The following is a 22294-nucleotide window of genomic DNA, read 5'->3' on the forward strand; positions in this document are numbered from 1 at the left end:
CTGTCAGCAACTGCCCAGACTTTGTCTCATAACTCATCTGTATCGTTGGGACAGATTCTAGTGTGGTTGGATGTTCATATTTTTAGATTTAGTTTAACCACTGAATGCAACAAAAGCATAAGCCCAATTCCCCACATACAGGTGCTTAAACAGAAAGTCAGCAAGCTAGAGAAAAACAAAAAACAATTACTGGAATGATCTGTTTTTTGGGGAAGATATATTTTCCCCCTTACCTGTCATAGACTGGTTTCCTAGCACCTGTGGTCATTTTGGCTCACAGCATTTAACTAGTTTTTGTTTGTTTGTTTGTTTGTTTGTTTGTTTGTTTGTTTGTTTGTTTTTTGCATCTTCAGTCTGATTGTTTGTGTAGTGTAGATCTAGTACGAATAAGATTTTTTAATGACTCTACTGGGTGATCAGGTCTAACATGTGCTGCAAAGCATGGGATAACACTGGAGGGTGGTTTGCAACATTTTCTATTTTGCCGTTGTTGTCACAATTTGCTAAAAAGGCTTTTGCCAATGCAAATGTGTCTGTGGTCTCTCTCTCTCTCTGTCCGTGCAGGCCTGCTCACTTTACTTTTTGATGTGGTCAGTCGTAGATGGGTTTTACCTCTACACGAAATGTGTGCGCCCATGAGTGCAGTCCGAGGTTAAGGTGCTTACTTAATGGTTTCTAAATTGGGATTCAGTCGGGTTTTTTGGATGGTGAATTTAATGCACCGGCGTATCCCGGTGGTTGCCTAGTAACGCGCTAGCAGTGGGCGCCGTAGAGAGATCTCTATGGTGGGCGCTCCATTAAAACCGTTGGCGCTCCTGACCTTGGCGTCGTGAATGCGCAAAGCACACAGACTGTGCGAAGCAGGAGATAAGAGTGAAGATCTGCGCGTTTGATACCGAAACCGGAGAAATATTCCACTCACACTCACACACACGCACGAAACATATTGTTTTATGTAACTGACGGGCATAGTATGGAGGAAATCTCGAGATGGAGCGCGTCTTAGCTTGTGAATAAGCAGGTGAGTTAACCTAATGATTCTGATCTTTTTAATTCCTTTTTTCTTCTCTCCATGAGACGAATCTTTGTTCAGATTGATCACTGACATCTGGGTTGACTGTGTTCTTTAAAGCGATTGCTTTGCGATTTACCACAGTGGCTCTTTTCTGTGCTCGGTGTTTTATTTTCCCCATTTTATCCAATATTACACCGTCCTAGACCTAGATTAAACAAGCTTCCCAGTCACAACGTGAGGCGCGCACACACACACAAACACACACACACACACTACAGCAGTTTGTCGATGCTACGTGGGCTGTGGCTTGGTTTTCTCTGGTCTGCATCCTTGCATTAATTTATAAAGCGGTGATCATTATGTTTGAGTGCTACCTACACCTTCCGCGGAGGATATTTTTTCACCCCTACACCAATCCCTGCTCCTCTTTATTGGCTTGCAAAATTAGGGGGATTTGGGAAATCCACTAAAACGGGTTTGATCCACACCAGTCGAATTACAAGGGCATTGGGAGCTCGGTAGCCCACTGTTGTCTGACACAGGCTCCTTCTCCAATCTTTTCATGTCAGGGGGGGCCCCGGGCTACCAGGATCCAGTCGATAAGATGTTGTTGAGATTTTTTTTATTAGTGGTGAATTGGAGTTGATTTGTGTGCCTGTCAATGATGTAGGTGTAGAGATAGTAATGGTGGGAGTGAAACATGATTACAGCAATCATTCTAATAGGTTTGTAACTAGGATCAAGTCAGTCAAATGGGAATTGAAGTATTTTGGCCTCAGGGACGCTAGGTATTCACTTAAACCACCGATGTGGCGCAGCCACATGTGTGTGTGCATAGTGCAAACAAGCCTGTTAGAGTAAAACATTATGGTTGTAAAACAGTTTCTTTTTTTTTCTTCTTTCTTTTCTTTTTTAAAAATATAACTTAGTTACTGGGTTCTGGGCATGTTGCCAGTCTAAATTGCTAAATAACTTGCGGTGTATCATACTTGACTGAGTGATAGCTCAATTTTATTACATGGCCCATTTGGTGTAAGCTATAAAGCTTTTATCCACATCTGTCCCATCGCACACCAGAAGAAGTTGGGAAAGCAGTATGCAGGCGCTTTGACTGTCTGCAGTGACGTCAGTGAAACAAAATAAGTATTTTATATGAGGTACAGCCCCAAAAGAAACCACCTCAGCTTTGCTCCGACACTTAAATTAGGACTCTGACTGAATGTCAGATGGAGAAAAACGTACCGATGGGTTGAAAGCAACACTGCAAATGTGTGATGAGGAAGGTAATGCCTCTCATTTTAAGTCCACATATTATCTCCTCGATCTCCAGCATTGCCTTTTTTTTGCTGCTTCTTAAACCAGAGACAACTAACCAAGTCTGACTAGTGATTCCCTCTGTACAGCATGTTACCGCTAATTTCATAATGGATAATGATTTCACAGCAGGTTTTGTGAAGAGAGAGAAGGCTTTTTCACCTCTAAATGGATCCAAATGATTTATTATCTGTGTCACTTTCAAACCAGGAGATGTGCCCTGATATACAGAAGAGAAAAAAAAAAGAAAAAAAATCTGCTTCTTTATCTTTCCCATTTAAATGTCGTGGGAGCTGTACATCATTGTCGTATAAAAGATAGGGGATAGAACAAGTCTCGTCCTTTTTGGCTTTTGGTGGAACATTCATAACTGTTAATTAATACAGACAAAGCTGGCCCCAGGCACAAATCTACAATATTTCTCAAATGAACCTCGGTGCTAGTGTGAGAATATAAATGTATCTGAATTGTCTCATTGCCTGGAAATGGGAATAATGTAATGATGTTCATATTGGTTGATGCACAGCACCTGCAAAAGAAAAGGACGAGCTGCCTCTGTTTGTGTCCCTGCCAGTGTAAACAAAATGTTGCAGAGAACAAGGAAAACCGGTGCGCCACAGCTATGGTTAATTAGTGTTTATAATAGCGGGAAGAAACTGCTCCCTTTCTTATTAGTTAGGTTCATCGGGTTAAAAATGGAGCTGTTTAGCAGCAGGCTTTGACAAACCTCAGTGAAGTGCTTATCAATAATCTAAATAGGTTAACAAGCTTGCTTTTGCTTTGCCTATTGACATGCCAGTGTGAACCTGATGTTAAGCACATCACACCTACTGCTGTCCTAGACCATAAGGACTAAGATGGGATGAATTTTGTATTAGAGCATTGTTAATTGGATGAGAAACTATGCATTTTATTCTCTATAGGTCTCCATGGGGTAAGGTTACACTTTATTTTACCACTGTGCACACATGTGGTTGGGGTGGCTGTGTGTGACGCTTACACACCAGTAACTACTTATTATTAGGTACCTGGTGATTGCATTTGCAGTGAGGTACGAGATAGACTAATATGTGTTAATATGTGTTCAGTGACTTGAAGGACTAACAGGTCAAAAATCAAGGAATTCATTTTGCAGCTTCCATTGTTTTGTGCTTTGCAGTTATGCAGTTCTTCTAGGAAATGAAAACTGTAGTGGTTAAAAACTAGAAAAGGCAGTAAAAATCCAAAAGCTAAAATAAATCATCCTGCCTTGAACTCTCCATTCACTGACTTACCATTTATGACACCTGAAAGTAGTGGAAGCAAAAAGTGCAGAGCAGTTACAGACATAAAGGCTTTTCGAAATACTCCACCCTGTGGAGAGGTTTGGGTCCCATCAGGCATGTTTGTTCTGCGAATGTTCATCACTTCCATTATGTATCATGTCAACAGCTGACAGTACTGCTTAGATGCACTGAAAGACTTAAAAAAGAAAAGAAAAGAAAAAGACTGCACTTATGATTTGGGGTTTTTGAAATAAATTAAACACTGAAACATTCCAGTCGAGTCATATTTATTCTCCGCGAGCGTGCCGTTTTTTAATCTTGCTTTGGTACTTATCAAAGATTTGTCTCTTCTGCTCTGTGTTGCTTTTACATAAGAAATTGAGTTCTTAACACCTTTTAGCTCGAGATGGTTTCGCAGCGTCACTCCAACATCACAGCAGATGGGTTTTTCAGATTTTCCCTATCGCCTCCTCCACTGATACACAAAGATCAGTATTCAGTGATTTGTGCATGAGCAAGCATAAAAAGGTTATTATCAAGCCAGTGTGTGCGTTTAGCGCTAAACTGGAGGAAGGTAATGCTTTTATTAAAAATATCATTTATGTGGATATTTTTTGTTTTTTTCACTCTTTTCACACATTTTCATGTTTTTCTGGTCTAATTTGTCAAATCCTCTCGTTTTCAGATCTGTGTTCCCTGCAATGAAAGCTGGAAGTGGGGGCGCTCGATACCTGGTTGAGGTGTATTCGGATTTTATAACTGTCAGATCTAAAGGCGCAGTGAGTGATGTCTGGTTGACAGGGTCAGTGCAGAAGGACTGAATAGACACTAAAGTGTGCATTTGTGTTGTGCAAGGGCACCATCTTGCCCAGACCATGTGGCTGGCTACATTTAGAGACCATCTGTTGCCTGCACACCTGCTACATCGGCAAGGGACTGTAACCATCACCCATTGTGCTCTTCTTTGGTGGATATTATGTTCCTGCTGGTCACTGACCAGGGCAACGAGCCAGAAATTTTACCCAACTGTGACCACCCAGTATGGGAAACTGCGCGGCCTCAGGGTTCCTGTGCCCAGTGAGGTCCTCAGGCCAGTAGATCAGTATCTCGGGGTCCCCTATGCTGCCCCACCTCTGGGCGAGAAGCGTTTCATGCCCCCTGATCAGCCCTCCTCCTGGTCAGGTATCAAGAACGCTACCCACTTCATGCCCGTCTGCCCTCAGAACATCCACAACACTGTGCCAGAGATTATGATGCCAATATGGTTCACCTATAACCTGGACACAGTGGCCACATACATTCAGGATCAGAGCGAGGACTGCCTGTATCTAAACATCTACGCTCCAACAGACGATGGTGAGTTGGTGTGGTAAAAAGGACAGCGATGGCGTTCCACGTCCATTGATCACTGTTTATCGTGGCCCTGATGTTGTGCTGTGATCATCATAAAGCATGCATGTAACCAATATCCATGCCACTGCTGCTAGCAAGGGCTGATTTACTGCCCAGTGCAATGTCATCATTGTCCGACATGTTGCTGTCACATTAGGGGTAATGATTTGGTAGGCAACTAAAGAGTTTTCCCTGATGCCACTTAATTGATCCTCTGCATACCTAAACATAGACAGACTGAGGCATGTGCATGTTCTCCCAGCAACAGATATCGAGTGAAGTACTTCAGAGCCAAGGTGTTGTTCAAGCACTGGTCCCCCCTTTAACTAAATGAGATTTTTGGTATTTTTTAAAATAACAAGCCTACAGCACCAGTGGAAATTACAGCAGTGCTAGTAAAAGTAAAAGTGCTAGCTTTCCATGTTTTCTAAAACTTCTTTAAAATTACCGAATCACTGCTTTGCTCCGACAGCATGTCTGCTGGGGGCTAATTAGTGAGGTACAGGAGTCAACCGTCTATCGCATGCTGAATCCCCTCCTATTCTTCTAACTAATAGAAGTGTGAAATGAACCAGCGAGGAAACATTTTGAGTGAATCTGCAAATTAGCAGCACAGTGTAACACCACGGTAATGCTGCGTGTTCCCTAAATCAAATGTTGACAAACAGAGGTCTTTAATTCAGGTTACTTCAATTAGGTTTTGGTTTCTTACAGTTACAGCTTCCCTCCAGAGTATTTGACATAAGGGGGGCTGAAAGTTTAGCCGTGTTCAACTTGTAAGATGCCACGCTTTGACTGGCTTTTCTCTGGTAGCATAGCAACAACAGATAAACAGCCTCCTTGAGAGGTAGCAGTCCAAAATGGTGCAGCCCCACAGCCCCTCGAATGAGTTCCTCCAACAGGCCTACTCATCTGGCCACAAACAGGTTAAATAACACATTATTTCAGAGAAACATTGCCCTTTTCTTCTATACATTTTTCTCTCTTCAGACTTGTTCATTGTTTATTTAAAAGGCACCTGGGGCATGCTCTGACTTTATTACCTGTTTCACTGATGTGAAACCCCTTTTTCACTTACCTCCAGTGGTCTATCTCGTCCTGTCACATTACACAGGCTGTTTCTGAATATTGCACTATTCTCAGTTTTATCACTATTCACCAAAACACTATATACCTTATATTCCACTCCCTTTGCAAAGAATCAACGTGACACTTTGTCTAAATATAGAGAGAAGGATGAACCAAGATACGTGCATCCTTCGCTGTCACAGTTACTGAAGCGTTCAAAGGCAACAGCATGTGTATGTGCATGTGTGCGTACTTACAAAAGATTTAACGGGTAATACCAATTTGTTAAAACCTGAATTATAAACAGTAATCATTTTGTGTCATAATGTTAGCGTCTTAACACTAACCTTATACCTAACTTCATCTACCTTTTTTGTACCGAGGAAAGTCTGGACCGACAGTATATTATTTAAGAGGCACAGTCAACCATGCTATTTTGAATTCTGTACTTCTTTTTTTTTTTTTTTCTTATGTGAATCCCAGGGAGCCAACACAAGAAAAAAGGGGCGGCTGAGATACATATATCTGAAGGTATTTTTAAGAGCTCAAAGTCTTGATGCATGGATTCTTTTAGTTTCATGAAGATCTTACACTCCTTTGTTTTGACTTTCCTAAAGAACTGCGGGGGTTTCTTTTTATTTGAAGAGGAATAAGAAAAATGTTATCCAGTTTATGATTACATAAGTTTCCTGTTAGTGCATCTCGGTCTTGTACTGAACACAGTTGCAATCCTTTCAGTAAGTGCTATATCTCTATTTTCATGCACATTGATCCAGAGATTGCATTATTACATATCTGTCTTATAGTCCTTTGTAAAGACAGTCATTCGTCAATATAATAAATTGGCCCCAAAACATGAAATATAGATTTTCTGTTCATAGCGAAAACAGAGGACTGTTTCCTTCTTAGCTCATACTAATAAATAGAAAGAGCTCAGAGTAGTGTGACACCTTCCACTTCATATCTATAAAGTTAGGTCTAAACATAGACAGTCTCAAATTTGTGGGTTTTTAATATTGCTTACGCATGCATGTTATACATAATGCTTGCTCCGGCACCTCACATGCACTATAGAAACTGTGGTTAACTATTTATTATTCATACACACGTGTCAGAGCATATTTGCCATTTGTCATTACAGCTTCCACACCACAGGCCTCCCACCCTAGCTTGCTTCTGAGCACATTTTCTAAGCAGTCTTTTCCCATACCTCATACTGAAGTGGTTGGGCCATAAAGTTTTAGTAACAGTTCTCCTTTAAGTCTACATTTCACTGCTGTTCCACCCCCACCTCTGCAGGTGTTTGCCTAGCATCTGTGTGTGTGTGTGTGTGCGTCGATGTTGCAGATATAAGGGACTCCGAAGCACGGCCCGTGATGGTCTACATCCATGGAGGCTCCTACATGGAGGGCACCGGCAACATGATGGACGGCAGCGTTTTGGCCAGTTATGGAAATGTTGTTGTCGTCACGCTCAACTACAGAATCGGAATACTAGGTGCGGTACATTTTAATGGCATTTCAAACAACACATTTAGTCCTGCTTGAACTTGGGAGAATAAACTGTCACCGCTGTCATTAACGTCAACTGTGCTGCTGTCATTACCGTATAAAATGTAGTACAGACATGAGAGAAAACTATAGTGGAAAGCTGTACAAGGAAATATAGCTTCCTGAGATCTGGGTAGCATAGTGTAGCTTGGTCTGCATAGAAATGTTGTCTTCAGAGGAAAAGCTATGCAAACACTTATCATGCCATGTCCTTGTTTCACACAATCTGTTTTATACCCACTCTGAAAACACAATTTATCTTCTTTTAGATGGATTTATCTAATCTGTACAAGATTATCAGCCTTTCTTCGAAGTAAAACAATTTAAATGCACCATTCGCAGGCACTTACAAGGTCGAGAGCCCCCCCACACCCTCCACCCTGTGTTTAACATTCAAAACAGTAAGGTGTTTGGATGAGACTTGACAAGCGGATCAGTAACAAGAGCAAGTGTAAGAGCAACGGTGACCTCGCTGTAGTTTAATGACATTTTTTTCTGGAAATAAAAGGTTTATTTACATTACATTAAACGTTATGAAGTCACTCTTATGAGGAGAGCATTGAAATTTCACGAGCAGCGGAGCCTGGATCGCTTGGTAAGGGGCGCTGCTGCTTGGAAGACTATTACAAGGAGTCGGCTAAGGTAGTGGAACGCTGTGGGAGAGAGCAAAGGCATATTTACACCTGAGGGGGAATGGTGTCAGTTCATTCAGACTCCCCGCTGGGCTACAGCTTTAGATCAAAGCTGTGACATATTTGGTCGAGCTCTTCTTCATCACTGGCTCTGTTGTCTCTCTGTATACACCAGGCTTCCTCAGTACCGGTGACCAGGCAGCAAAAGGAAACTACGGACTCCTGGACCAGATTCAAGCCCTACGCTGGATAAGTAAAAATATCGGGTACTTTGGAGGAGACCCCAGTCGCATCACGGTTTTTGGATCTGGAATTGGTGCTTCCTGCGTCAGTTTGCTGACTCTATCCCACCACTCAGAGGGTAGGAATCTGCAATCACTGTTTTTGAAGTTGTCTCTCACTTTGATGTGGTGTTAATCCCTGCTGTTTGGGCTATAACTAATGCAAAAATTCAGCACCAGGCGGGGGGCAGTTTTAGAGTTTTGTTCTCCAAATGAAGCTCCAAATGCTCTGGCAGGGAGATGAAGTGTTATGATATGGGAGTAGGGTAAAGGGGGTATTCGTTAAGTAAGTGATTGCTTTTGTTCCCCTCTACTCAATCTAATCAGGCTAAAAGCTCTGCCTCTTAAAACGTGAAGCTCTTAAAGAAGCCTACTGGCATTATAAAGTTTTCAGCATGTCTTCGAGTTCACCTGTGACCATCAGTTTTTACCATTCCAACTCATTTATATTTCAGTCTCTCGGCGTGATGTTTGTTTACCCTTGTGTGCCTACATTAGTGTTGTAATTGAAAATATACTTTAAACCAAATTATTTCATATATTTTGAACAGTGTAAGACACTTTGATTTTAATTGAAATTCCTCTGCAAAGGATATACATTACCTACAGGAATCTTCTGACACTCGGTAAAAAGAAAACTAGGTAACAATAAAACATGCTGTTTGATTTACAGTCATCCAAAGCTCCTTGCAAGAATCAAAGATGTGTATTTCAATATGGGTGGCCTGCTGGGAGTTGAACATCTTATCTTTGCTGTATTATTGCCCTGGTTCTCCCATTGATGCTGGCCAAAATCACGAGAAGGACAGAAATTGTGTGTTTTCATCTATGCGAGGACAGGGAGACTGCGGGAGCCGTCCTTTGTGAGGTTTGTATTGAATGTCCTAGCTTGGCTGCAGCAAATGCACAAAGACCTCCGGCTGTCTTTGAAGTAGACTAGCTGCTGCCCTAAAAAATTGAAATAAATGACAGCAAAGGAAGGAGAAAGTGACACTGCCCCTGCACTGCTTTTCCAGCGAACGCTCTTCCTTAACCCCAGCAGAGTATTTCTGAGTTGATACATATCACTTGTCATTTTTAGGTGCTAGAAACAAAATCCCTAGAGACAGAGGTGACGCACTGCATATAAACAATTCAACAGAGCAGCGTGTTTACTGTATCAACACTGAAGGATCAGGGTAACTGCATATTCAGCTCTCTGCACACACACCCCTGCACCACAGAGTTGGCACCAGCAAGCTACGTGTATGCTAAGCAGCTTGTTAGCAGGACGCCAATAACGTTGCTGCAATTACAGTAGCTCTGTGCATGACCAGTGTAAGGAAAACTGGAACCTCCTCACTGAAAATTGAGCCGAGTTGAAATTGGTTTGATGTGCATTCCCTGTCATCTGCATATAGAGAAGACGCCACATGAGACAAATTAGAAATCAGCCGAGAAAAGAATGGATTTTCTTTTTGGCGTTTTTCATATTCTCAGAAGAAGAAGCAACATTCCTCTTTACTAATTTATTTCTTCTACCCGCTGCTTTACTTAGCGGCGTCTCATCTGCTCAACTCACCAGCCTTATCATTCTTTGTATTTCTAATCTTCCTGATTAATAATCAAAGTACGTCACATGTGGCCTTGTTTCATCTTGTTGCCACAAGAAGCAACGGGCAGCCAGCCTCAGATTTAGTTATGAATACCAATTAATGCAACGTGAATCATGTATTTGCTCCTGGCAGTCAGGAATGCTGTTAATAAATATGATTTTGCTGGTTAACCTATGTTCTCTGTGCCTTTGTCCTGTGTGTTTTTGTTCTGAATTTTGTCTCCCAAGGTCTGTTCCACAGAGCCATCATCCAGAGTGGTTCAGCGCTGTCCAGCTGGGCTGTCAACTACCAGCCAGTCAAGTACACTCGCATGCTTGCTGAGAGGGTTGGCTGCAATGTGTTGGACACAGTAGACATGGTGTCCTGCCTGCAGAAGAAAAGTGCTAAAGAGCTGGTTGAGCAAGACATCCAGGCTGCCCGTTACCGCGTGGCTTTTGGCCCTGTCATCGATGGTGATGTCATCCCAGATGACCCAGAGATCCTGATGGAGCAGGGCGAGTTCCTTAACTATGATATAATGCTGGGTGTTAATCAGGGAGAGGGCCTGCGCTTTGTGGAGAATGTGATGGACCTGGAAGACGGTGTGTCTGGCAGCGACTTTGACTTTGCTGTGTCCGACTTTGTGGACAGTTTGTATGGCTACCCAGAAGGGAAGGACACACTGAGGGAGACAATCAAATTCATGTACACAGACTGGGCTGACAAGGACAACCCAGAGACTAGGAGGAAGACCCTGGTGGCCCTCTTCACTGACCACCAGTGGGTGGAGCCCTCGGTGGTAACGGCTGACCTACACGCCCGCTACGGCTCGCCCACCTACTTCTACGCCTTCTACCACCACTGCCAGAGCCTTATGAAGCCAGTGTGGTCAGACTCAGCGCATGGAGATGAGGTGCCTTATGTATTTGGCATCCCCATGGTGGGCCCAACTGATCTGTTCCCCTGTAATTTCTCCAGGAACGATATCATGCTCAGCGCTGTGGTTATGACTTATTGGACCAACTTTGCGAAAAGTGGGTGAGTAACAGTGGATTCAGCAAAAAGTAAAGTAATAAGAATGTGACTCATTTACACATTCGTTGAAATGCATTAAATTGCCATTCATTCTAATTTCATATTCCTGTCTTGGCTTAGAAATGATTGTGAAATAACATAACTGTCCCTAAATTGTGCCTTAGTTTTTATTGCTTTGCATCAATTCCTGACATTAAAAAGATTTTAATTTAGACAACTTATTGTGCAATAGGTCTCCTTACCTTTGCTGCAACTGGTTTGACCTCATTAAAAATGTTTTAAAAACAGTTTAACTCTGCACCCATACGTGTGAACTTAATTGCTTCCCTGCATACATAATGCCAGATCCTAATAAAAATCAGACATCAGTCCAGCACAGTCATATCAGCTGACAAAACTGAGTGTATCTATTTAGTCTCTTTTTTAAACAGTCAAAGTCTTGTTTAGCTATCTCTAAAACCTGGTGTAATGCACATAACACAGTTTCATCACTTTGGGCAGCTGTCCGAAAGGGCTAATAAAATTTACAGCTTCATTCGCATAAATGTTTAAAGCAGTTCATTGGTGTTTAACAAAAAGGTTACACTGAAGAGAAAGTTTGAAGACACAGTTTAGATGTGCTCTATAAATTTAAGGCCAGCTTTAGTGAGTTGTGTTTTTTGATAGGAGTGACTCACTTTGTCACTACGGAAATACGTCGACTTGTATTACAGATAAATGCTGGTAATAAATAAGTGTTTAGAGACGAACTCTTATTTTTCACTCAGGATCTGTCTTTCCTTCTGGCAGATTAGCTTTTTTTTTAATCGATTTTACAAGGAGGCAAAAAAAATGCAGCCGATTCATCTATATATCTGTCTTCAATTTTCAGCGATTGTGAGTTTATTTTGCCCAAAACAAGCAAAGATCAAATTGCACTAACTGAAAGGCTTCCAGTAGGATGTGGAGTTGGAGTGGAGCTCTGCACCTTTTTTTCTGACAGCTTTGTTTTTCAATTCATCATACCAAGGCAAAGATTTACTAAGTGTGTTTGAAGATAAAAGACATCTAAGTGAGTTGTGGTGGAGGGCTCCCCTGCTGCATGCCAGAGTCTTCCTTCATTTTGAATGCACAACTGCAATGAATCTTTGTGGGTGATGGCCCTAGTGGTTGGCAGATATGCAGCACTGATCACTATAGGCTGCTGTTTCAGTGTGTGGGGGATGAGGGGATGCTGAGCTCTTGAGGAGAGTTTGTGATATTACATTGTGTTGACCTGTTGTTTTGCTTATATATTGATAAGGTTTCTCTCCTCTTTCTGTATTGCATTTCATTGGAAAAGCTATCTTTCCTTGTGTATTTGGAAGGGCAAAATTTATGGACTTGACTTGTGGGCCTGAGCAATGAGGTTAATGTCATTTTCACCAGAGGGGGCAGTTTTACCAGACTTTTTTTAAGTACAAGAAAAGAGGTTTTGTTAAAAAAAAAAAAAAAATCTTGTAAAAGCACCAAGAGTACCAATTCAACTTCTTTAATCAAGTAAAAGTGAAAAAGTACATGCTGTGAAATGTACCAAACGAACTGAATCTCATGTTATATTAATTGCATCATAAAATAATATTAATACATAGGAATAGAAAGTCCATTTCAACTTAAATTGTAATTCTGATGATTGCACTCGGCTTGAATTCCTGTTATGCAGAACAGAAGCAGAGGACAAACAAAGGGAATAAATAAAACCAGCTCTGTTTGCATTTGCCTTCAACTGCAGACTTTGCCTCAACGGCTAAACAGGAAAATGTGTATAGTCAGTGAGATTTGGCATGTGTGTGAACCCTAAGCTTGTGGTGGTGCGGTGGGGAAAGAATCACTTAGAACTAAGATAGAATAATTTCTGTTGTGAGCTCCATTTTTTTGTATACAGGCTTTGATCAGCTGACCTGTGTAGCTGCTCTGAATTCAACAAGATATAAGCAGATGCTTTTGCATAAACTGATTTCCAAAGCCTAGACAGTATAAAGCTAAGGTAGGATTCATTGAGTGAATCTAAACAGCACGATCACCCTCAATCTACTGATGTAATCTTACATTGACCATGAACACCACAGCCGCTCATGCACCAGTCCAACAAAGTACAACATTATAAACTTCACTACACTACTGCAAACCTGCATGCCCTTCACAAAATTGCAACCTTTTATGTAACCTTTTAATAGCGAAATGTTAGTATAAAAGAAATTTGAATGTTACGTATAAGCATCAATTTCAAATCTTAACGAACAGACCTTACCCTTAAAAATAATCAATAATAACCCTAAAAAATAAACCTGTTCTTTTTCTTACATCTTTCTCCATTTCTAAGTGAAGTTATCTCACTTTCTTTGCTCTCTCTGAGGAACAAAAACAACAACTATACTTTTAGCTAGTAGATGTGTGGCAAACTGCACAGAAACACTTTGTTTGCTGACATTTGTTGAACTCTTAGAAATATTGAATTTAAAATCACCTGCTAGTTAAAAAAAACATTTCTTCCTTTATGTTCACTTCTTTTCTGTAGCTCTAGCAGTCACAACTTATAAACACCTTCACTAAAAACATCATTCCAGGTCATTTAGTCCAATTAAACCCCTGAATACAGCGCTAAATGAGGCCTAAATTTGTATTTAAAAAAAAAACAAAAAACTTTAATCTCTTTGTGTATGGTTAGCGCCGGTGATTGACACACCGGTAGGGTTGTCTTTTATGTTTTTTGTTCCCTCCATTTAGATTCAGCCTGATGTTTGAAGGTGCTCAGTGACAGCATATAATAACTCCCCTCAAATGGCTAAAGTAAAAGTTTAAGTAATGAGCCTGTTTAAAAATGTAAGGAGCAGAAAGGAGAGTTGTTTGTGATAAAGATAGGGAGTAAAAGTAAAAAGATGCCAAAAAAATACCTAAGTAGAAATTCCTGCAAATTCTTCTTAAGTTTAAGAATAGTAACTGTAACAACCAAATACTTTGCACATCCCTCCTGTTATTAAAACAGTAGTGATGTAGATATTTTCAATAGTGATGCCCATTGATGTTAGGGCAAATATAAGCCAAATCACATATTTAAAAAATCTCATGTTCATTGAATTAGGATTGAAGAGGATTGTGCTAAAAGTTAATATATATTGAAATTAATTTCCCTCCAAGGCTAAAATTTACCTATGATGTCTTCATAGGGATCCTAACAAGCCAGTGCCACAGGACACCAAGTTCATCCACACCAAGGCCAACCGCTTTGAGGAGGTAGCCTGGTCCAAGTATGACCCCTACGACCAGCTGTACTTGCACATTGGCCTGAAGCCTCGTATCCGTGACCATTACCGTGCAACCAAAGTAGCCTTCTGGAAACACCTGGTGCCCCATCTCTACAACCTCCATGACATGTTCCATTACTCCTCCACCACCACCAAGGTCACACCACTGGATCCCACCCAGTCCAATGGCAAGAGGTCTGGGGGTACTGGACGCCCGCCTTTATCCACTGCCCATAGTAGCGGAGAAGGAGGGAGAGAGATGGGTCCTCTGATCATGCCAAACCCGAGAGATTACTCCACAGAGCTCAGTGTCACTATTGCTGTCGGGGCGTCACTGCTGTTCCTCAACGTTCTGGCCTTTGCTGCTCTGTACTACCGCAAGGACAAGCGCAGCCGCCAGGACACTTCACAGCAGCCCAGTCCGCAGCGCGAAAGCAAAGGCAATAATGCAAGCCACACCACAACAGTAGACGAGACCTTGTCATCCCAGCAAAGGAACCAGTGCGAGGCCCTTCACAATCCTCTCCACGTCTCGCCCAGTTTGGACTATACGCTCAGTCAGCGCCGCTCCCCTGACGACATCCCTCTGATGACCCCCAACAACATCACCATGATCCCCAACTCCCTAATGGGCCTTTCCAACATGAGTCCATACAGCACCTTTCCCGCTGGCTACAGCTCTGCAGGCCTGCCCAGCACCCACTCTACCACAAGGGTATAACCTGGCAGCCAGAAAGAGATGAGAAATGTGACATAGATGAAAAATGGAAATGTAAAGCTGTATTTAGGATGTGTAGGTAAAATAGGATTTAATATGTATGTTCTGTCTTTTTCCAAAGGTGTACAACCGCGAACATCCTGCCTTTGCTTTCTCATAATAGGAAGTCTAACTGCAGAGTCATTTTATAATAATCATTTTCAAAGGCGGTCGAAAAGAAAAAGTGCATTTCATTTTCCACTTTGGCTTTTTTGGAACTTTACCTAGCAAGAACTTAGTATAATGTTTGTACAGTTGGATTTGTATGGGAAGTTTTTCTTACTCTGTGATATCTATTTTGATCTCGTGGAACAAAGTGACATTACAACTCATGGTGGACAGAGATGAGATCTGGGAGAAGCATAAAAGCAGTATTATTATTACTATTATCAAGCTATTTTATACATATTTCTCATGGTACATTGCTTATTATGAAAATGTATTTTTACTGTAATTACTTTAAATGCCTTGTACAGCACATCGCTTACATGAGGAATTACTGTGGAGTCATGCCAACAATGGATTGAAGTTTTACTGGTCACATGTGTTAAAACTGTCCAATTTACCCAAAATATTTCTATCTGGTAGTGCAAATTATAGCACTGTGTGTGTGTGGGGGGGGGGGCTTGGTTTGTGAGAGTGTGGTGCGAGTGTGTGGCTGACAGCTGCAGTACAAAAATGTAAATTAGGCACTGGTTGAAATTAACCATTGGGTTTTGCATATGTAGTATTGTGTAATTTATTGTAGTCTATTTGAGTAACCTTGCTATGTTATTGTTTTATGTGCTTTTCAATTTTTGCTTAGTACATCGTAGCAATAGATCTTCTGCTTCACTATAAAGAGAAAATTGCTTAAGATGTGTTTTTCCTACTCTAACCAAACTCATGGTTCTTTTGGCTTGGCTTGTTTGTACAGAATAAACTTAGACCAACATTTTATTTGTCGTTTGTTTATGAAAAGCCTACTGTAAGGTCTTCAGAGAGATGACTGTAATTACATTGTAACTGTATGTATACCAATTCAGTTATTCACATTTAAAAAGCAGTTTTATGAAACTTGCAGAATATTGCTCCCTCTCCAAGTGGTTTGGACCCCTTGTCAAGCTAAACCCAGGGGTCTTTCTGTACTGAATGGACACGATGGACCTCAAGCTTTGCGATTTGAGTTCTTTGAACCTATAAAATTGTTTACTGGTAATCTAAATGAGATGGCTATTAAAAGATTTTTGGAACTAAAGATGAGTCTTGTCCGAATCTGGGATTTGAACACAATTTATAGGGAAAAAGCAGGTATAATGACAACTTCTAAATCGTATATGTCAAGAAAGGTAGTCCTAAGCTGTATAATATCTAGGTCATGATTAGCCTTAGAGATGCAGTTACAGGGGAACTGTGCTGCATTTACACTGTTACACTGTTCCTGGAGTGTTTTTTAAAACCTTGGTAAGCCGCTAAAAAAAATTCATGTAAGATATTTGAAAATCTGGGGATAAAGAAGTGAGATCAACAGACCTCTGTAACTGGCTTCTCTTCTTTGCTTGAGGCTAGCAGCTGGATGCTGCATCAGCTGACACTATTTCAGCACACCTAACTCTCCAGCTGAAGTGTTTTCTGATGAGTTGCAAAAAAGATGTCTCCAGTTCAGTTATAATTTGGATTTTAAAGTCCAGTATTGTTAAATAGTTTGAATGTGAGGCTGAATAAGTGGAATCTCGATTATTTCCAGTGAAGTAATTTAAAAGATGTGAGGTTAATTTAGGTTTAGATAAGGCTTGGGGTTAAAATTAGACTATCTATGTTGATTTGTTCTCTCTAAAGCATTACTAGGTCAGTAACTTATATATGTTATGTTGGTTATCTTTTCCGAGTGTAATAGATAATATAATGGGTTGGCCTAGCATCTGGGTCTGAAAAGTGAAACCACCACAGATATCCCTTAAAACTACAATCTTTCTAATAACCAGTGGGGCCAATACTTGTGTCTGTGAAAACACTTCCAGCCCTATAGAGGTCTATGAGAAAACAGCCTTTAGCTTTGACATATGTAATAACTCCTACTGAGTTTTTGGGTTCACTCACTTGTTTTGACTCTAATTGAATAAAACATTATTTCCATTTTGCTCCGTTTTGCATTCCAAGTGTCTGTTCAATTTAATTCAGTGTTATTTATATAGCGCCAAATCACAAAAACTGTTGTCTCAATGTGCTTTATATTGTAAAGGTGCTACAATACTAAAGAGAAAATCACAAAAATCAGACAATCCAATTATGAGCAAACACTTAGTGTTGGTGGGAAGGAAAAACTCCCTCTCAACAGGAAGAAATCTCTGGCAGATCCAGCCTCAGGGAGGGGCAGCCATCTGCTGTGAACGGTTGGGGGTGTGAGGCGACAGGACAAGAGAAACACTGTGGAAAAGAGCCACACATTAATGACTAATTAAAGGAGAAAGGAGAGATTCTTAGAAAGAAGAGATCCTCGGAAAGAAAAATCTCTCCATACACCACAGTGGAGACACAAACCATGCCATGGTGTCTAAGTCCATCTATGTCCAATCTATGAATCAGAATCAGATTGCCTTTTATTGTCATTGCAATATCTAATACAAGAAATTAAGGTGATAGATAGATATTTCTGCCAACAAAGACATTCACACAAAAAAACAGTTTTTACACAGTGAACCAAACCCTTTCAGGAGAAGACAATAAATATTTATGAATATGAATGAGTCCAATTGCCTCACAATAATAATGTTTAATTTAGAACAATGTTTACACATAGAGAAAAGCTCATGTTGGACATGTAGGGTCTAAGCAGGTCAAACAGCAAGTGACCTGGTGGAAGGTTTCTTTAGTGATCCTGAAGGCTCTTGAGAGGTATCTCTCTCTTGCAGTCTCTTCCATAGAGGGGATACAGCCAGTGATCTTTTGTACTTTCTTTGGATAGCCTTTTTAATGTCCTGCACTGCGGGAGGCCTGGTGAGATTGTTGGAAATAAAGGTCCCAAAAAATTTAAAAACATGGACCCTCTCAATAGAGTCTCCACTGATGACCGAGCGAGCCTCTGCTCTTCGTGATGTCTATGATTTATTTTGTTTTCTTTTGCAAGATTGTTTGCTGAACACCACATGACCAGTTGATGGACCTCAGCCCTGTAGAGAGAGTCATCTGCCGCTCATATGAGTCCCACTAGTGTGGTGACATTAGCAAATTTAATAATGGTTTTAATGGGATGGACTGAGGTGCAGTGTTTGGTAGGAGAGGAAAGACTAAACTCAGCCAGCTTCTTGATCAGGCTCTATGGCGTGATGCTGTTAATGTTGAGTTATAGTCAACATAGAGCATCCTCACATGTTTTGATTCATTTGATGATTCAAGGTGGAGTGGAGAGCTGTCGCAATGGCATCCTCTGTGGATTTGTTCACTTTGTAAGCATAGTGATGTGGGTCAAGAGTCAGTGGAAGACAGGCTTTGATGTGATTTGATACCAGCCCTTCAAAGCACTTCAGGATTGTAGATGTTAGGGCAACAGGTCTCCCTGTAGTCAGTGAGGGAGTCAGAAGCTTTCCTTGAGTCTGGATTGATGACAGATGACTTCAAGCAAGGTGGGATAATGATTTGTGCAAGGGTTAAAGATGTAGTGGTGAAAAATGCTGAGGTCTGGACTGGGACACGCCTTGAGCACTTTGTTGGGTACCTTGTCTGAGCTAGAAGCTTTTCTCAGCCTTCCTTGGGTTTACCAATCTAAACATGAGGTTCACATCACACTCCTGTACAGTGGTAGTAGGTGTAGATGGAGGGCCCAAACTGGGTCTTTTAACCTCAAAGCCAGCAAAGCAGCTTACCTCCTCTACCAGGGAAGTGTTCATGTTGTTGAGTTTGAGATTGCTGTCCTTGTGATTAGTGATGTGTGTCCTGCCAAGCCTGCCTGAGTTTATTGTCAGTAAAGTGGACCTCAATTTTCCTCTTACAGTCCTGTTTGGCCTGATTGATGCCACTTTTCAATCTTGTCTTCGAACGGACATGAGGGCTAGATCATTCAGTCCTCAAGGGAGACTGGACTTCCTTAGTTATCCAGGGTTTCTTGTCAGAAAAAACGCTGATGTGCTTAATAACACAGGTGGAGATGCAGCACAGTTTGTGTATATTTGAAAAATTTCCCATTTAGTGTGTGCAAAGCAGTCCTGTAGCTCAGTGATAGAGCCCTCTGGGGAGGTTTTGATGATCATTATGTGTGGCTTTGTTTTTTCCTGAGGGCTGCGTGCTAGGGGAAGGAGTAATCAAAGATGGTCTGACAGACCCAACTGTGGAAGGGTCACAGTGCTGTATGCATCCCTGATGTTTGAATACACCCATGTGGCTTTGTGTATAGATCCGCCTGGCAGCCCTGCTTCTGCCTTCCTCTCTTTATGGCACCTTCATTGCTTGGCAGACCCCAAAACAACCTATGGTGAGCCTGGAGGTCTTGTTATGTCCACTGGGATGTTGTGAACTCACCAGAGGTCCAACATGATAGCCACAGGACACTGTTTATAAACTCCTGACATCTATATAAGAGCATATCTTTACAGAGCATGAACAGCAATGCCAGAAATAACACAAAAGACACCACACTAGAGAGCCAAGAGCTATTGCACTAATACACAGAAGTTATCTTGAGTGTAACACATTGTGCACTGTATAAATGATCAGATCTACATCCATCATTTATATACAGATTATGATTGTATCTAGCGTTCGCTATCAAACACTATGGCAATGCAGCCAGTAGTCATCAGACACTGACTGATGAATTGGCACTTTTGTCCAGCATGTGGAGCGTTGAGAATACTAAAATTATCCAGATCTCATCTTTTCATCTTCTTTGCTTGGTAGGGGAGACCGGGGATAGTTGTAACGTGGGTCAGTTGTAACACTTCCAATTTCTCCAATCAGGGCTAAGTTTCAAATGATGTGACTCATCCTGTGCATGCCCAACTCAGTTCTGCTATCACATGTGAAAAATCAGCACATTTTGTCAAACACAGACAATTTAACATGAAAAAAAGTAATTTGTATGCCAAAAAGTACGTTTTTCTACTTTATTTCAATTTCTAATAACATTATCTGCTTTGCAGTTAAACTCATCAAACTTAAATTATGTTATTTGTATGTCTATGGGGATATATTCTGCGTAGGTCTTTAGTGCTAATGTTTTAGCCGTTGGCTGTAATGTTAGCTAGTTCGTGGCTATAGGAGTCTGGGTCAGTTGTAACAGCAACAGTCTGGGTCAGTTGTAACAATAATGCAGATGTTAAAACTTACCACAATATTACTTTAACTTATATTAAACAAGTTGGGGCAACGACATCAGCAGAGAGAGGTTCACTGGTCGCATTTGTATATGCAGTTAATGCCATTGGCAACACAATTCCTCCACTGTTTGTGTTCCCACACATACATTATGCAGACCACTGTGTCAGAGATGGACCAGTAGGAAGTACTGGTAGTGGAAATAAATCAAGATGGGTGCAAGAAACAGATTTCCTCATCTTTCTGAAGCACTTTGCAAACCACACAAAGGTAAGCCATGATAAAAAGTAATGGAATTGCGATGCTGGTGAACAACTACATTTTTTTCAGCTTCATTGTTATGTTCAAAATTGGTGCAAGAGTTGTAGGTTATAATGTCCACTGAGCCAATGAGGCCAAACTCAAGGAAGACCAACCAAAATTAATGAAATATTCAGTTGCAGAAAATTCCATAACTTGTCTTTTTTGGGGGGGGGTTGGAATATGTTCAAAAGCTAGATTTCTGCATTCTGTCACACACACACAGAGCTACATAAATGGATGTAAGTGCATTCATGTGTTGAATAAACAAAGATTACATGTTAATGTTTTGTTAGTACCCTTTTTTCATTGTGTTACATTTTACCCCAGGATATGTTACAACTAACCCAGACTATGGGGTTAATTGTAACATTTCACTCTTCGTGTTTGAGACCATACCATGCAATGGGTAATTGTGCTGCAGAGAAAATAGCTGCACTATTTAATAGCAGAGACATGTAAATACTTTGCATTACATTTTGAATCCACTACCTTAAAAGAGCTTCAATTTACAGACAGAAATGTCAAAAATGTTACAACTATCCCCGGTCTCCCCTACACACCTTTAGAAAAACCACCAACACATTCCTTACAGTCGTCATGTTTCCTTAGGTGTTCCTGCTACTGCTGCTGTTTTAGGCTTCATCTTTTAATCATGTTAAAACACACTGGCTGGTTTCATATCCCAAATACCCAGCTGAAAGAGTCTGAGATCACTAAAGATAATCAAACAAACATGGAGGGAAGCTTAGTCCATCCTTACTTCAGCATCTGGGAAAATAAATAATTTAACCCTCGCCACAGGAGGCCACTCCCGACTGAGCCTGACTTGTTTTTCTCCTCCAAGTGCTTGTTTGTTTGTTTGAGAGCTGTTTGTTTGGTTTTTTCATAAGATAACACGACACACATTATGACAACGGTGATAAGAGATTATGTAAATACTTTTACAGGGCACTTCTCCACTCCCTCTATATAAACATGCATATTACCATGTTCAGTGTGTAAATACTGGCAAGTGTATCTATCCTAGGCAGTCAGTTATAAAAGTGTCATATCAATTACACTGTCTCATATATGGAACGCCAGGACTGCCATAATGAATTAATTAAATACATCATTAAATAATTATTTTAACATACCCTGCAGAGTAGGACCAATAATAATATAGCTACAATTTCCTATGTGATTATGCAAAATAGCCTTTATAACATTTGCACGTTAGCTGAACGCTTGGGCAGTAATATGTTTGCTTAAAATATCAGTTCATGCATTAACCAGAGGCTGTTACGCAGACTTATTAACTGCTACCGAATAATTTATCATATGATCTATGGTAACATCACCGGCCACCATCTGCATCAGCTTTGTGGAATGCAGTTTATTAATAAAGTCTCTTTTCATGCCACCCAAGACAGCAAGCGTCTAAATCCAGTCCCCCTACCTAATCCCCGTCCTTTGATTGTCAACATTAAGCAAAGCTGACAGCCATTGTACACACTCATATGCAGTACAGAGGTTAATTAATGCTTCTTGTCTGTCTCTCTTTCACATTCTCTCAT

General features: G+C 40.9%; 1 protein-coding gene across 4 annotated transcripts; it reads left to right on the top strand.

The window, feature by feature from the left end:
- The first annotated feature begins 4469 nt into the window (after positions 1-4469).
- On the top strand, positions 4470-15110 carry nlgn3b (neuroligin 3b). Of its 4 annotated transcripts, none has more exons than XM_085363587.1 (6): positions 4470-4950; positions 6538-6585; positions 7402-7551; positions 8412-8597; positions 10340-11129; positions 14312-15110. In XM_085363587.1, the coding sequence occupies exons 1-6, from the start codon at positions 4470-4472 to the stop codon at positions 15108-15110; spliced, it is 2454 nt and encodes an 817-aa protein (XP_085219713.1). The 4 variants fall into 4 exon arrangements, with proteins under 4 accessions (XP_085219713.1, XP_085219714.1, XP_085219715.1 ...); XM_085363589.1 differs by lacking the exon at positions 6538-6585 and adding an exon at positions 5482-5517 and having other exon boundaries at positions 4830-4960; positions 7397-7551; XM_085363588.1 differs by lacking the exon at positions 6538-6585.
- The last annotated feature ends 7184 nt before the right edge of the window (positions 15111-22294 follow it).

The sequence above is a fragment of the Diplotaxodon limnothrissa genome, linkage group LG10 (assembly GCF_057381915.1).
Source record: "Diplotaxodon limnothrissa isolate DT_005_m linkage group LG10, D_limnothrissa_male_GT1.1, whole genome shotgun sequence".
Lineage (NCBI taxonomy): Eukaryota > Metazoa > Chordata > Actinopteri > Cichliformes > Cichlidae > Diplotaxodon > Diplotaxodon limnothrissa.

Coding starts and splice junctions, on each gene's coding strand:
- nlgn3b (XM_085363587.1), top strand. CDS start 4,470: ATGTGGCTGGCTACATTTAGAGACCATCTGTTGCCTGCACACCTGCTA. Junction 4,951..6,537: donor CTACGCTCCAACAGACGATG/GTGAGTTGGTGT, acceptor TGTGAATCCCAG/GGAGCCAACACAAGAAAAAA. Junction 8,598..10,339: donor TCTATCCCACCACTCAGAGG/GTAGGAATCTGC, acceptor TTGTCTCCCAAG/GTCTGTTCCACAGAGCCATC.